Source organism: Strigops habroptila, chromosome 8 (assembly GCF_004027225.2).
Source record: "Strigops habroptila isolate Jane chromosome 8, bStrHab1.2.pri, whole genome shotgun sequence".
Classification (NCBI taxonomy): Eukaryota; Metazoa; Chordata; class Aves; order Psittaciformes; family Psittacidae; genus Strigops; species Strigops habroptila.
Window position 1 is genome coordinate 35,261,874 of NC_044284.2, and position 15,712 is coordinate 35,277,585.

General features: G+C 37.3%; 1 protein-coding gene across 1 annotated transcript; it reads right to left on the reverse strand.

Annotated features, from left to right (window-relative positions):
* Positions 1–182: 182 nt before the first annotated feature.
* On the reverse strand, positions 183–10,068 carry LOC115612326 (cytochrome P450 2J5-like). The gene is made up of 9 exons (XM_030496500.1): positions 9,898–10,068; positions 8,654–8,816; positions 7,994–8,143; positions 6,413–6,573; positions 4,711–4,884; positions 4,339–4,480; positions 3,493–3,680; positions 2,506–2,647; positions 183–757 (listed from the first exon to the last, which is right to left on the reverse strand). Exons 1-9 carry the CDS (start codon positions 10,066–10,068, stop codon positions 579–581), a joined length of 1,470 nt encoding a protein of 489 aa, XP_030352360.1. The 3' UTR covers positions 183–578.
* Positions 10,069–15,712: the final 5,644 nt, after the last annotated feature.

The following is a 15,712-nucleotide window of genomic DNA, read 5'->3' on the forward strand; positions in this document are numbered from 1 at the left end:
CGATTACAAGAGGCCCCATTGTGCAATCATTTATGCATATGTGAAGTTTATACCATAATAGGTGGTATAAAATCTTTTATGGGAGTGTGAAAGGAAAAGGAGTGAACACTGTGTGAGGTAACTGCAAAAGGATGTAAGGGAAGAGTTTCTGTGAACACAGACGAGTAACAGCATAATGAAGAAATATTTTTATTTTTTTATTTTCTTTTATTCAGGTATTGTTGCAGCATCAGAACAGTTGTGCCATTTTAACAGTGTAATACCTGACTGAGCACATATGCAGGAAGCTCTCAAATCCTACATCTAATTCATTGCTACCATGAGTGTGAAAATCCATTTGTTTGGTAACATATTGTTGCATACATGGATATGCCTATGATTATATGAGCTTTGGCAAATACATTTATTTTAATTTCAAGGAGTTCAGCTATATATCAGTCCTAAATAAAACTACTCTATAGTAATTTGCTATGCTGAGCCACCTACATTTGAATACAAATGAGATAGTGATATGTGTTCTTAAAGTATCTGCAATTACTGACTGGTTGAAGTCCCTCTGCATTGTAGCACGTTGCAGATTAGCGTGGGATAGCACAGAGTTTATATGGATGTGGCTGCAGTATTGCGCCTAAAATGTGCTCTAGATTGATTTCCTTTACTCCCGCAGGGAGCTGGAATGTGAATGCCCGAAGGAGGTTAGTAAAGAAGATGAACAATTCAACTCGTGCCATCTGTTCCCCCAAACATACACGGTGCCCTGCAGAAGAAAGGAAACAGAGTTAGTTGTATACGGTTAAGTTCTGAAAAAAACCTGAAAACAAAATTCTACTGAGTTCCATGAATTCTGTTAATGTATGATAGTTATTTCCCATTTCCTTCTGTAAGGACAGCAAATGCTTTTGGAGGTGGGGGGAAACATGTATTTAACTGAGAAACTGTGCATCTCTAATTATCAGTCTTTTGGTTTGGTATTTTTTGCCCCTACTACCGTTTTCCCCCCCAGAGCATATATGAGGTTCTCCATTTCCATTTTTGCTTCTTGTTCTGAGAACCATGAACTACTGCTCAGTTAAGACAGGTTTTAAAAGGCTTCATGTATTTCAGTGTCTTGTCTTTGGTTCTTGAGGAGGGAGGACTGGAGCATTGTTGGGTGCAATTCTGAAGCTAAGAGGAGGGATGCAATCAGGGTTTCTTCACAGAAATCAAGGTGGCTACATTGGGTCCTTGTAGCCCAGTATCTCTAACACTGTCCGGGGTAGGTATGTAAGCTAAGGGAATGAAACAGGTGTGTGCAGTGATGTACAGACTCAGTGACTCATTTTGGCATATTGTTTTCACAGTGTATTTTAGTGTTTTTATATATATATATATAGTCCAGACTAAAAAAATAAAATATACATATTCAGGATAGATAAGTACTCAGATTAGATAAACAGAAAACAACCAAAACAAGTTAAAAAAAAGAAAACTTCCTATGCTGGGTTGAAATGCTAGTCGAAGTCAGTTGTCTTGAATCATGTAAACTAGTGGATGTTTGGTGAGTAAAGGAGGTAAGATGCTAAGTACCTGTTTTGCAAGTATGATTTTAGGATTTGCAGGCAATTTGGGCAAATGGTTTTAAAATCTAGATTTACTATGTTTAATCTTATTTCTTACATTACTTAGTATACTATTTGCTTTTTATCTACAACAAATGTATAATAGTATAATCTGTCACAGTAACATAAAAAAATCTCAACTGTTTCCCAGTGGTTTTATTGTTAAATTTTTATATTTTATTTTCCAGTAAATAATGCGAGCTTCCTGCTTTGTGCTGCTTTTCTTCATAATCTGTTTATTGGAGAAACTGGTAGCCTAGAGGAGCTCTCTGAGTTACGTTTTATACTGCTTTTCACTCTTCCCATTGCCCCATGTCTTTGAATGACTACATTTTGCATTGTAAATGAGGTAAGTTGTACATCATAATATGCTTTTTTAAAGTTAGAATTATTTTTTTTTTTATTGCCTGATATTCTTCTGATAAGACTGGATTTAGCTAGTTTTCTGGAGTTACAAGAGAACATGGTGCCAGACTATTACTGTTGGATTTGGGAGGCTGAGGTTTGGTTTCCTGCTTTATCACACATTTTCTCTGTCTACTTTGACAAATCAAATTATTTTTGTCTTTGGGTTTCCTGTTTGTAAGGTGAGAATAAATTAATTTTATGATTTGAGAACTTAATACATTAGGGATTAAGGAGCTCAGATAGCTTTATGCTAGGAACCATACATACCAAGGAAAAAACATGGTGTCTTTTAGGTGTACTCATCCTCTGTTTGAATGTATGAAAAAAATAAAATGCAAGATTACATTTTTGCCTCTTACAGTACAACTACTGTCTTTAAATCTTTGTGTCAAATATGTTTTTATAAAAGTATGTTTTTAAGATGTTAGAATTTAGAAATAGTGTGTTAGTCTTGCTGCACAACACAGTAAACAGGAATAGTCAAACATCAGGACATTACCTGCTGAGAAAGGTAAGAATGCCTCTTTGTTCACAAAGTTGCCATCCAAATCGAGGAAATGGTTTGGGTTGAACTTCCAAGGGGTTGCCCAGTGCTCAGAGTCATACACAACGGAGTGCAGGTTTGGCAGTACAAGTGTGCCCTGCAAGAAGCAACAGAGATTATATTTTCCATGTACAATTGCTATTTTTTTTTTTTTTTTTTTTTTTTTTTTTTTTGACTTCTGTCTGGTAGGTAATACGCCATCCTGTGCCTGCAGCCCAGGGCTTGGATGCAGCTCATTCTTTTCCTGTGCACATCCAGGCATGACAAACTCTTATATCTTCTGTTTGTCATAAATATTAGCTGTTTGCCTTTGTTAAAGTTAATTTCTGTCGGGACTACTGTAAGTGTCTTCATGTCTAAGCTGGAGAGAGCTTGGATCATTTTACGTACTTGGCTAACAAATCATAACACCTTCTTTTTTAGAAGGATCTTTCAATTCCATCACATGAATTTTGTGCTTAATATGTTTGGGACATTTGTATCATGCTGATGTGACTGTCACATGTCTTGCTGCCATCTTAAGCTTGTGGGGCTTTTGTGTATGTGTTTTTGTTTTGTCAAGGATGACAGTAGGTTGCTCCAAGCTGCTCTCTTATGTGTGAAAGTTAGCTGGCTTGACGTTCATTAATCCTCATTTCTTCATCATTCCTTAAAAAGCATGTTCAGCTTTGATACCCAGACATCATCCATATTTGACTACTGAGAAGAAAGACTTCAGTTCTCTCTGTGTTTGCTACTTGTGCTGTTAGCCTTTTCCCAAGCTTCCTTTTGCATCTGCTAATGAAGACTTAGCCTTGGTTCAAAGCACTCAGCTTTGTTTTGTGTCTGTGACATGCTACCACTGCTCTCTATGCAAAGTTAGGATTTACAGAAGCTAATGTCATATAAATAGTAAATATGAATAGCCTAAAGCTTTAAGAAACACGGAGGTATACTCTGTACCTTCTTAATGTGAAAACCTAGCAAAGTTGTATTCCTCACACATTGTCGAACGACCCCAACGGAAGTAACATTGCTGTACCGCAAAGCCTCGTGAATCACAGCATTTGTATAAGGCAGTTTCTTGCGGTCTTCATAACTGATGAGATGGGAGGGTTCCAGAACAGTCTCTATCTCTCTCTGAACATTTTCTGCAGAGAAATGAAAATATTTTAACTTCCTCCCTGCCACCTTTTCCAGCAGATTTCTGTATGAGTATGTCTAGGACTGAGAGAAAAAACCCAGAAATTATGTTGCTATGAAATGCATTGGCATGTGGTTTGGTTGCTCTGTTGGTTTTAGTTGATCAAGAAAGTGCATATCCTCAAAGCACACGATGATTTCTTATTTAAGACACATCCTACTTTGTGATGACAATAATACAGTCCTATGTTCCAAAAAAAAAAAAAAAGGATTAAAATTTGAAATTACAGGTCTAATTTCAGTTATGTTTATACATACACACCAGAGCTGCTATCTTTTTTAAAGCTTTTCCACTTTGAATGTTAGGAAGAGACTATGAAATGTCTTTACCTTGTTATTCTGTCTTTGCCATCCCCTCCTACTGTGATAAAACAGTGGCTGCTACCAATACTACTAATTTGTGATAGTGTTGCTTCTTAGTGAACTAATGGGGAAAGCACATTTATTTCATTTTCTAGATTTTGATTCTTGATGTACCACCATTCATATTCATTGTTAAGGGTGATTTTGATGTGCTGCTTGTGGCTGAGCTAGTACTTGCGTCACAATGAACGTCATTAAAATGTAATGGTGAATGCAGTGTTTTCTGGCAATGCCTTTGCTCACCTTGTATTTCTGGGTATTGTATCATATAGAGCAGTGCCCAGAGAAGGGTGGTACTTGTTGTTTCTGTCCCTCCCAGCAAAAGATCAACCACAGTCTGCACCATATTATCTGTATTAAACGTAGAAGTAGGGTCGTCTTTAGTCTGTAGAGTATATTCATAAGAAGATTATGAAGTGAAAAATTTCAGACATTTTATCAGTCACATAGAAATTGTCATTATTTGATGAAAACAATGAGCAGCCCACTGAAAAAAGTTGATTGCTAAACAAATAAAGCATGCATATAAAAATTCTGTAGCAGTTACTTGAACAGCAAGTATGTGTAGTAGGCATTGAGGCCAAGGAGCAGGCAGTGCAATAAACAGATACTTACTTTTGTTATTTGAGCTAGGTAGAAGTCAATGAGATCCTGTGGAACACCTGTGTTCTGTCTCTCATGAGCTTGGACCTCCTTCATAACTAAATGGTGCATGAAGTCACTGTATGCAAACACTTTCTGATGAGGTCCTGGGAGGTGGTGCATAAGCCATGGGAAAGCATCATACATCTGTGATTTTAAACAAAAAGGAAGAAACGAGCTCTTCTAAACTGACAACCCAGTTCTGATTTCCTGATAAGTCTGTGAAGTCACTGCCACACATGGGCTCCTCATTAGGATAAGAGGCAATAGACACAAGTCAGAAAGATATTAAATGTTGGGAACAGGTTTCCCAGAGTCTGTGTGAAATCTCCATCCTTGGAGACTTGTGAGTTGGCCAGAGGAGTCCTTAAAAACAATCTGATCTAATTAGACCTGCTTTGAGCACGAAGTTGGATTAGCTGACATGCAGAGGTCCTTTACATTGTAAATTATTCTACATTTGTAAGAGGAATTATGAAACCTCTACATTGCCCTCCAAGTGAACTTGGAAAACTTGTCTGATATTTGTTAATGAGCTATTAGTAATATGCAGCAGTCAAAATTGTTATGATCAAGTTGTAAACATTCAATAATCAGAATTTCTTTCTTTAATACATAAACTGAAGATTGAAGAGGTATAGAAGCTGACTTGGCCTCTCAGTCTTAGAAGACTTTCCTCCAGGAGAAACTGGCATGTGTATTCGTTGAGGGGAAAAATATTTTTTTTGTTTGTTTCTTTGTATAATTATGCTTTGTGAATGGACTTCAGCCCCTAGGGCTACCGGCAGAGCCTTTGTTTTATTTATGGCCTGTGATGAGGAATCTATTGGCCAGTGCAGACTTCTTCATCCCCATCAGCTAACCAAAATGTCAACATTGTGTAATAGTGGATATCAGGTCACAGGAGAGCAGGAGAATGATTATATTTTACCTTTTGGGTGCATATCTAATAATGCAACAAGAGCTTCTGAAAGTGGGTGAATCAGAGTAATTGAAGTGAATCTGGCTCACAAGCAGATTTTATCAACCTTGATTTTTATTCTGATGTATTATTTTATTTTTCCTAAGACATCTCTGTATGGAAGTGTTGGAGATCCTGGTAGTGTTATGGAATGCCAGTGTGCCAAAATCTGCACAACATAAGCAACAGCTAGGCTTTCAAGAACTTAAAAGTATTCTTCTTCATGTGATGATATTGTCACCTTTATCTTATAGGAAGCTCAGATCTTAGTGGTAATATGAATTACACGAGAAGCAAGATATCTTCTGGAAAGAATAGGACTGTAAAGGCTTAGTTCTTTTTAACTGCACTTCTGTATTCTTCAGACTAAGTGAAAATTAAATTTTACAAGTTGCTTTCATATTAAAGTTTAAGAATCTTACATACATACTACTCTGCAAATGATTACTTATTTGAAATACATTATATATTTTGGAAATCTGTGAAAACCAGCAATGATGTAGAATTTATATTTAAGGACACATGATTTACTGAGATAAAGAAGGAATATAAGGTAGTAATGACATATACAATGTAATATGTGTTAATTTATTACTGCACAGTGGCTCACAGAACAAGGGTATAAAAACGTTTGGGAATCATCTCTTTGTTTGTTTTGACTTGCAAAGTGCAAATGCACTTTAAGGGGTAAGAACAAGAGAATGAAAATCTTACCCTGCCCCAGATAGTAGCTTGAAAGTAGATCACAAAATAAACAGCTTTGATAAGCTTGCTGAAAGATTCATCCTCACTGGAGAAGCGGTGACCAAAGACAACAGCACAAATTATATTTGCAATAGCCTGGACAATGGCAGTGTGGGGGTCGAAAGGTTTGCCTGTGAGTATAGGAGGTACCATGAATATTGATGTACAGTGAGAAAAAAGACTTTTTTTTAATGGTAAAAATAACAGTAAATCAGACTACTTTTAGATAAATATCACACAAGTAAACTTTAATAGAATTAGTTTAATACAAATGAACTGTATGGATTGTAAGTGCAGGGAATCTTTGTTTTCAGTCTGCTTTTTACTTTTATAGAATACAGTGATTATCAGTTTTGAGAAGACAAACAATGTGTCTCTTTTCCTCTCTTTGACTCATGGTCTGGGTTGTGTGGAAACACAAGCAATTAATTAGAACATACGCCTTCAAATCTGGAGGCAGATATTTTCAGTTTGGCAATTAAAAAACAAATCAAACATCCTCCCTCCAACCCCAATCAAAAAACAAACCAAAAGACAATTTGGAAGTTTTAATTTCTTAGACATGTTGAAATGAGTTGTCGCATTCTGGTTTTCAAGTACAGCTTAACAGTTCAACAACATGTATTTCCCTCCCCGCCCCCCCCGACTGAAGAGGCAAAACCAAAATGGGTTAAATCCAGAAAAAATGAAATTAAGTACACATTTAAATGACGAAGACAACCTTTGAATTATACTTCTATGCAAAATGGTGGATTATGCATTTCTGACTTCAGTCTAATGCTTGTAGTCCTTCTGGGAAAGAGTAAATACAACTACTGAGTCTAAAATTGAGGAAGGATTGCATGGAAGGTAAAGATTTGTGCTGTGCAGGGGCTCGAGTCAGTGGTTTGTTCATCTTGTACGTTTTAAAGGTCTGTGAATATGTTGCTCTCAGAATAGAAATGGGCCGTTTTGCTGTGTCCAGTGCAAGGAGAGTTGGAGAGAGACCTTAGGGCAACTTCTCTGTGTTTTCACATCAGTGTGGAACACAATGTGGCTGAAGGATTTGGCTGTTCAGAATATTTACATTTAATTGCCTTATTTTGACATAATTCTAAAATTCTTTTGGTTTCTATTTCAGTCAAACCTTAAAAAGAATTTTTGTTGGACAGCTGGATGATACATTCCTTATGTTGGGGTTCTTCCTCTGCTAAATCCTAAAGGCCTTCTGTCCTAGAATGACTCGCAGCAGGTCACAAGTTGTGTATTTTATGGAGAACAGCATAGAGTTTTTCTGTACTCCTTAAACGTAGGAATTTTTACCAGCTGTCCCCAAGACTATGTTAATAATAAACATTTTTTCACTATCCTTATTTCAAAAAATAATTTTCTGTTGCCTGCTGCACAGACAAAACTTTTTTTTTTTTGAAAGAATGCAATTACGAAGCCAGTGAAAGTTCCACTAATATGAAAAATATCTATTACTTGTAAAAATGTATTGTGAAACTTTTAGTCCCCTAATCTATTATATTTCAGAAAAAGCTGTAAGTGTTAGTTTTCTAGTGAATTTACCTTTTGTGTTTGCAAAGATTTCCACAAGGTGACAGGCCTCTGCTTGAATTTGATGCTCCAAATTGTTCTTGCCGAGTGCCAGACTTCTTATAATGGTCATGCCAAAACGCCTCTGTTGCTTCCAAGTGTGCCCACTTGTCAAAAAAATACCTGAAGAACACAGAAACATTTATTTCATTGCTGGGAAGGGAAATCCTTTCATGCAGGAGGCAAAATTTGATGTACGTTATATTTCACTAACAAAGAAGATACCGTGATTTCAGATACTGGCTTTTGGTTTCTACATTAGGTTTTTATGACTGCCAGGTTGCTCATAAATGTGACCCTGGAAGATGAGTGGTAGTCAGTTTTGGTAAGGACAGGTCGGCTTTGTCTATAGATGTGTTCTGGTTTAGAAGTGATACAAGTGAAAAGCAGCTTCTCTAGGTAAATATTCCTTTGAATCTATTGGGAAGAAAAAAAGTCAGTAATATGCTTTATAAGAGGAGAAACTTTTGTTTTTTCCTTTTCTTAATATACTAGCTCTGCATGGAACTTTTTTACTTTGTAAGCCCTGTTATGTACTTGTATAGCAGTAACTCATGAACATGTGCATATGTAGGAATGCTTCTTTCTTCTTTACATCTTGTTTGTGTTTCAGTATTTTGGAACATTTTGTACCTTTCTCACCCATCATATCCCTGTAGAATGGGGTGAGAGGTCTTCCGGAAACTTCCTCGGAATGGGTGATGATGCCATCTTTCACTGCTTTGTACCCGTTTAGTACAACCATAGGTGTCTGTCCCATCCACAATGTGTAGATACTTCCATAGATGTTGGTTAACTGAAGAGTTAGGAACGGTAAATTAATAAATATAAACAGGGAATGCATACATTTAAGTACTTATTTTAAGAGTTTACTGTAATTGTAACTAAACCCATTTGCCCAGATTGAGTTGAATTGCAAGTTTCAGAAAAAAATTTACTGTTCCATTGTAATGTGCTTTGGGAATAGAAGCTAACTGTACTTTATGGAATAAATACAAAGGACATCTCTCAGAAGATAACCTCTGAAAATTTCACAGAAAGAGGAATAAAGGTCTTCTCTGCCAGCTCAGAATCAAAGAATAAATCAATACAGAGCTTTTCTGTTTATTTTATTAATGAACCAAATTATAGGTTTTTCTTGCCTCCAACTTCTGAAGAAAGCAAAGAAATGATTTTGCATTCTTCCCTGTAGCTTCCAGGTTGGTTTTTTCACATTTTTCTCTATTGTCTTTCTTCAGATCATGCCTGCATTTTTCCTTAAAATAGTTTGAAGCAAGTTCCTTACTTTAAAAAACAATTTAAATTGGCTTATAAAGGAATCATGCTGTGAATATAACAAACAGCAACAAAATTTTCCTGCTTTTTTTTAGTAATAATCCATTTACTGCAGATAATCTTTCTGCTGTACAAATAAAAAGAAAAAAAAAAAGAGTCAGTTTAGAGTATGTGTTTGGTTTTCTAATGGAAATGGGACCACATGTGACCTGGACATGTTTCAGTGACACTGGTATCAGGCAAAGGAATTTCTGCTAGAAGTGGTTTACAGGGCTAGATATCAACACAGAAATAGAGAATGAAACTGTCCATGGAATATCATGCTATTGATAGTGCTTGTGATAATGTTATGCGTGGGTGTTACTGTATCCAAAAGAGAAAGAAAATAACAAGGAGTAAAGCAATTATGGTGTTTATTACTCAGAAATATTTTTAATAATGCAGGATCCTTGTATTCTTTGAAATTGGCTGATAATCGAGCTTGAGGTTAAAAAGAAAATTCCAAGTTTAGACTGTTCCTATGCTGTCAAGTCAAGTGAAAATACAGTACAAGTCAAGTTAAAATAGATTCAGACTGATTTTTTAACCATAGTGATAAATACCTTAGTGAGAGTTTCTCGACGAAGTTTGAAGTCCAGCAGCCACAAGTTTCCAATGATGGGGAGGGGAGCTGGTCCTGGAGGAAGCTGGGTGCGCATCCATTGCAGTTTTAGGAACTGCAAAATCAGGAGACACACTACTAGAGCTATAAAAAACTCAGTGATTCCCAACATCTTGTTAAAAATTTTATCTTGTCACTTTTTAATACGACTTCCTCTGAAAGTCTGGAGTTGTATGGGTGAGTTTGCTGCTTCTGAGGCTAAACTCTTTTTTTTCTAAAGAGTCTGCTTTAGCCCTCTCCCTCTCTTTCTGACAACTACAAGTTTTCCCAAGCTGAAGTCCTTAGAAAACTGAAATATGTGATCCTTTGCAGTTAGCCAAAGCCACACCTACTCTTTTGTATGATCCGTCTCTTTTTTCACTTAGACCCAGTATCAGTACTAAGAAGGATACAAAAATCTAAATGCTAATTATTGAACAGTTATCCAAGGATATAAAGGATATAATGGTAGCACCTCATGCAGTTTCCTGTAGTTAAACATTAAAATACCAAGGATATGTGACTTAGTACCTTTCTGAAATACTACAATTCTTATGTGGTTTCTTTTATAGAAGAAGAAACATCTACACAATACCTGGTTGTGGTCTCTAAGGTGAAAAAGAATTGAATTCATTCAGCTTAAAGCTAAATTAATGTTTTTTTTTTTTTTTTTTTTTCAAACTTTTAAAAAAAGGGTGCAATTTAAGTATTAGAATATCTACTTTCCCCTTTTATTATATTCTAGGTTAAGTTATGGTATTATGTGGAACACAAATGAGAGATTATTTTTCAGTGCATTGTATGATGTTTTCTGAATTCATTTTATTTTTCATGGTAAGGATTCAAATTTTCTGATGCAAATTTTGGAAGTGAAAAAATGCACAGGTTCTTTTTTATCTGTGGAAAAGAACCAATAAAACAAACAAAGAGGTGAAACTTTTTACTGATTCGTGGACCCCACAAGCTTTCCTGGAGATGTTTGTACCAATGTGTAGCAAATTTTAAGTTAAGAGATTTACTTCTGTGTTATTCGCCGACCTTGGTGTTAATCTATGGACTACAGTAGTTTGCTATGAAAGTCTGGGGAATCTCCACCATTGGAAAGCAAACAGAAATGGCATAATTCTGGTGTTTTGGGACAAGATGGGATTTAGGTAATCTCTTTAGTTTCCTTTCAGAGGTTTTTTTTTTGGTTTGTTATTTTTTTTTTTTCAATGTTATTCATTTAGGACAGGATTTCAGACCTCATCTTTCATTTTACCTACTCCTGTTTGGATGGCAAAATCTGTTTTCTCCTTGCTTTCAATGTATAAATTGGACTTCGTGCTGATTCAGAAACGCCAAAGCAAGTTGCAGCGGTGAAACTGGAGCTGACTTAGGGTGCCTGTGTCTGCTAAGTGAACTGTCAGGAACCATCTCATTTGGAATTTAGGAGGCAAAGGAAAGAAGATGTATGATTTTCAAATATGTGGGACTTCCCAGGTTGAGTCATATTAGTGTGTATGGTGCTTCAGAATTTGGCCCTAAATACCGTCTGATAAGTGAATATAAGACTTAGTTACAGCAGTTTACATCCCTTACACTGTGACACTAAACCAGCTTTCTTTAACTCTTGATTATTTGGTGGCCTGTGGTTCTTTATGAATTCTGACTTTGTATAGAGTTTTGTGGGGGGTTTTTTTGCTGTTGTTATTATTAGCTGATACATTAAATTGGATTTTTCAACACTTCAATCAAGAACTCAGCTCATGTTCGATCTTCAAGTATATATAGGAGATTAAGGGATTCCATACAATTGCCTGTTTTAAAATTTTATCATCATTTCTCTGAGCAGGCTTGCTTGAGTTTTCCAGTTTGCAGTTTCCTCCTCAAAACTTTTCAGCAAAACCAAGGATATTGATTGGAATCAATGTACGCTATGATCATGAAATATAAAGATTAAATGCTGTGCATGGGCTTCTTAAGAACTCCTGTAAATTCCCTTAAACTTCAAGCAACTGTCTGAGTGGTACAGGTGTGGACGCTCCTTTCAGTTAGTTTTCTAATGAGTTTGATTTTGTTTTTTTGGTGGGTTAATAAAGGAAAATGTGTAAAGTACAATCTTGCATTGTTCAGTCTTGAAAAACATGTAGATGAGCATTTGTCATTTTTGTATTAGTGGCTTTTAATAATTTCAGATGCAAACATGAAATATAGGGCAGCTTCAGGGGGCTGCAGAGCAGCAGTGACGTTACAGCATTTGCATGCTTTTTTTTTCTGAGCAGCCACCACTCAGCTTCTCTGTGCAGTACCATGCAGCTCTTCTGCTTTAGTGGGCTGCATGTGCTGATGCTTTCCAGAAAGTGCAGAACCATCAGAGGGCAAGGAGAGTGCCTGTGTGCCTTTTATATCTGCTTGTTTAGGTTTTGGGGCAAGAAGTGGAAAGAGAAAGGGTTAAGTAAAGTAGCATCATTTTCAGCAGCATGGTTCTATGAATCTTACACTTGACAAGTTAAACAGGGAAGAAACAGAGATAAATTAATTAATTTAAAATTAAATACCTTCTGTGATTGTATCAGCCAATTCTGACAGTTCCAGGATAACTCTTATGCTATTGAGCAGTCATTTATCCACTCAACTTTCCAGGCTTTGATGCTATTTGAAAATGAGTTACCTGATGAAATTATCTAAATAACTTGACTCGCAGCTTGCATGCACCAGAACTTCATTTCTTCATGTCATTGCTCACAACGTTGCAGCCTGGATCTGTGTGAGTGGTCTTGTTGCTTTTGCTGTGACCCTATCCTTTTGCCTGTGGTCTGCTGTCCTAGACCCTTCTGCAGGGTCAGTCTGGTCCTGCTGAGTACGACTGGGCCTGACAAGAGACTTAGTCTAAGCCTGGCCTTTTGGGCACTGGGCAGTGTGCTTTCTTACTCCTAGGTGGGAGCTGTGGGGCATGCTGAAGGAGGGTGAGGGAAAGTTATTTCAGAAAAGCTTAGGCTGAAGTTTACAAGGAAGGGAAAAGCGAGAAAGCTCTTTTAAAATAATTCAATATTCCTTATTTTTATATTTTCAGTATATGTGAGCAGTAGCTCTTCACATAAATCTTGCTTGCTCTCCTCTGACACAAATGCTATTGCAGGAGCTCAGCAGTCAAGATGACAGATGTTAAGTTTGGTTGTTTTGAACAGATGAGGGAATCTGCTTTTGTGACAAAGATTTCAGGATATAGGAGTGAGGCAAATGCAACAACTGCAGAGGACAGGGAAAGAACATCTTCAGAAAGGTGTGAAGCAAATCAATGATGCCTGTGATGTGCTGGAGGTGGCAAGGGTTCCTGGTACACCTCTGCCCAGGCTATGCGCCACCTGCTAGACCATAAATACCAGAGTTCACTTTTTTACTGTTGTAGGGACAGGCTCAGTGTGTATTGGAAAACACCAACTGGTTCCATGCTGCGCATGTATTACTTAGCACGGTAGTGTGTGCGTGCTGCCTGGCCTGATGTCAAGCTAAACAGAGCAGACAATTGCTGAGCAGGTTTTGGGGTTTTTTTAAATGTTTTGGAGGTTTTTTTGTTGTGGGGTTTTTTTTTGTTTTGTTTTTGGGTTTTTTTTTTCTTCTAGTGGAGACAGTAATTAGGGTTTCTCAACGTAGCTCTTCCTTCCCTCCCTGCACCCCCCAGTCTTTCAAGAGCTTCGTAACGGGAGCTGTCAATTGGTTGGTGGTGTCTCTCTTCCCACTTGATTTCTCAGTGGGAAGAGAGTTACACGGACACAGTATGACTAGGCAAGCACTGAGAGAGGGAGAGTGCTGCTTAGAGCACAGAACTAGAGTGAACAGGAGGCTGGGAAATGTGAGCAAAGGAAGGTCCCATTTTATGTGTTGAGTTCAGTGAAAGAGAACTTTGCTTACATGCATTATAAATATGCAAAATATGTTATTGCCTCCTTCTGTCATCTGTGTTGTTGGGACCTGCAGATTCATGAGCTGTTTAGGTTGTAAGACAGAGTATTGGAATGGGACTTGGGAACTTCAAATTCTGTTCCTAGATCTGTTCATAGCTTGCCTGTGACTCTCAGCAACTTGCTTTATCTCTCTAGGAGTAATCAACCCTGACATTCTCTTTTCAAAAGAGCTTTGAGGTTGACTAATGAAAGCCAAGATGTAGATGGCAGCTATGACTGTTTCTGTTCTGTTCTTTCCTTGTGCCCTGCATTTTCTTCCTACCCTTATGGCCTGATAGGGCTGCAAGTGCGCGAGGCGGGTGAGTTTCAGGGGCCGTGAAGACATTCACATCCCTTCTCCCTGCTTAAAAAAAAATAGAACCAAAAAGAAGTTTCATCGAAGTATTACTTGTAACAATTCCTTAATTTATAAATCATTAGCAGCATTAATTCATTATGTTCCTAGGTGTTTTGTTCTCTCTTGGTTGCCTCTGGAAGCAAAAGAGGCATTTTGGACTTCCAACAATGAGGAAAATGGGAGTAGGGAAAAAAGACCAGGTGTATCAACTACGAGAGGAGGCCTGTCATCTTGTGGAATACTTACAGAAAACAAACAGTATGTGACTCAGCAGGCAGGTCAGTCTGTGCAAGGGGTAATTTTGCTGAAGAATGGGTCACCTGTAGCTTTTGAAAGTACTTGATAGCAAAAATGGTCTTTATCATATGATCTGCATGAGACATTTCCTTGCAGAAGTGCTACATGTGAAACCCTGGAGTATGAACTTAGAACTGAGACTCCATGGTCCCTGTCTGTTAGTACTATTACTTCTTAGTCAGTTTTGCATTATTCATCGGGGTAAGACCAAACTATCAAAACAAGTGTCACAACACCCTATGTCCCTCTGCAGAAAAGAAAAACAAGACCCAAAATATTAAAACCTTTGACCAAGACTGCACAACCTTCTGGCTCTGCACTGGAAAGTACAGTGGAAAAAGCTCCCCTTACATGATTTGCAGTAGCCCTCTCAGTAAGAGGGGAAGTTTGTTCAGGTAATGCTGCTGAATAACAGGGTTAATCTACAGGTATGCTCAACTGTTATTCAGGTGTAAAGGATACGAGCAAAGAATAGAAGGTGGTTCTCTTTTCAGTTCAGCTGCTTATTCAATCAACGCCTCTGCTGACCTTTTTTCTACCCAGGTTATTGCTAAACATGAGATCTACTGATGCCAAGGTTCTGTGAAACCTGGGTATTTTCATAACTACTATTACTACTGCAAATTCTGTTCCTACCGGTAGTTTTGCCTTTTTTTAACAGTGCTTTTTGTGTGTCTGAAGTTACTTTTTAATCATGCCTTTTACAGTAAATTGCAGTTTGCCACCCAGCAATATAATTAATGTCAGAAGTGTTTGCAAAATGTTACCAGCTCTCCCTTCAGTGCAAAAAGCAAGAACAGTAAGTGTAATGGTGAATGCTGTTCACTGTGTTTACAGGAAAACCTCTGGACCCCACTATGCCTCTTCATGCTGTCTCAAATGTGATTTGTTCTGTGATTTTGGGACATCACTTCTCTAAAGGTGATGAAAACTTTGACCATTTGATTGAATCCGTTGAAACTATAACAGCATTGGGAACAGCATCTCTTTGTGAGGAAAATGATTTTTTTGTTTATTTACTTCACATAGACAATAAAAAAAGCATCTTGCTTGTTACTTTTATAATAAAAATAAATACTAGCACACCTGGAATTGCTGGAGTGTGCATCAGAACAGTACTTCTAGATGCCTAGTTCAAAACTTGTTTCAATTGCTTATGCTTCATCATAGCACAGAAATTTCCATGTCTGGTTAAC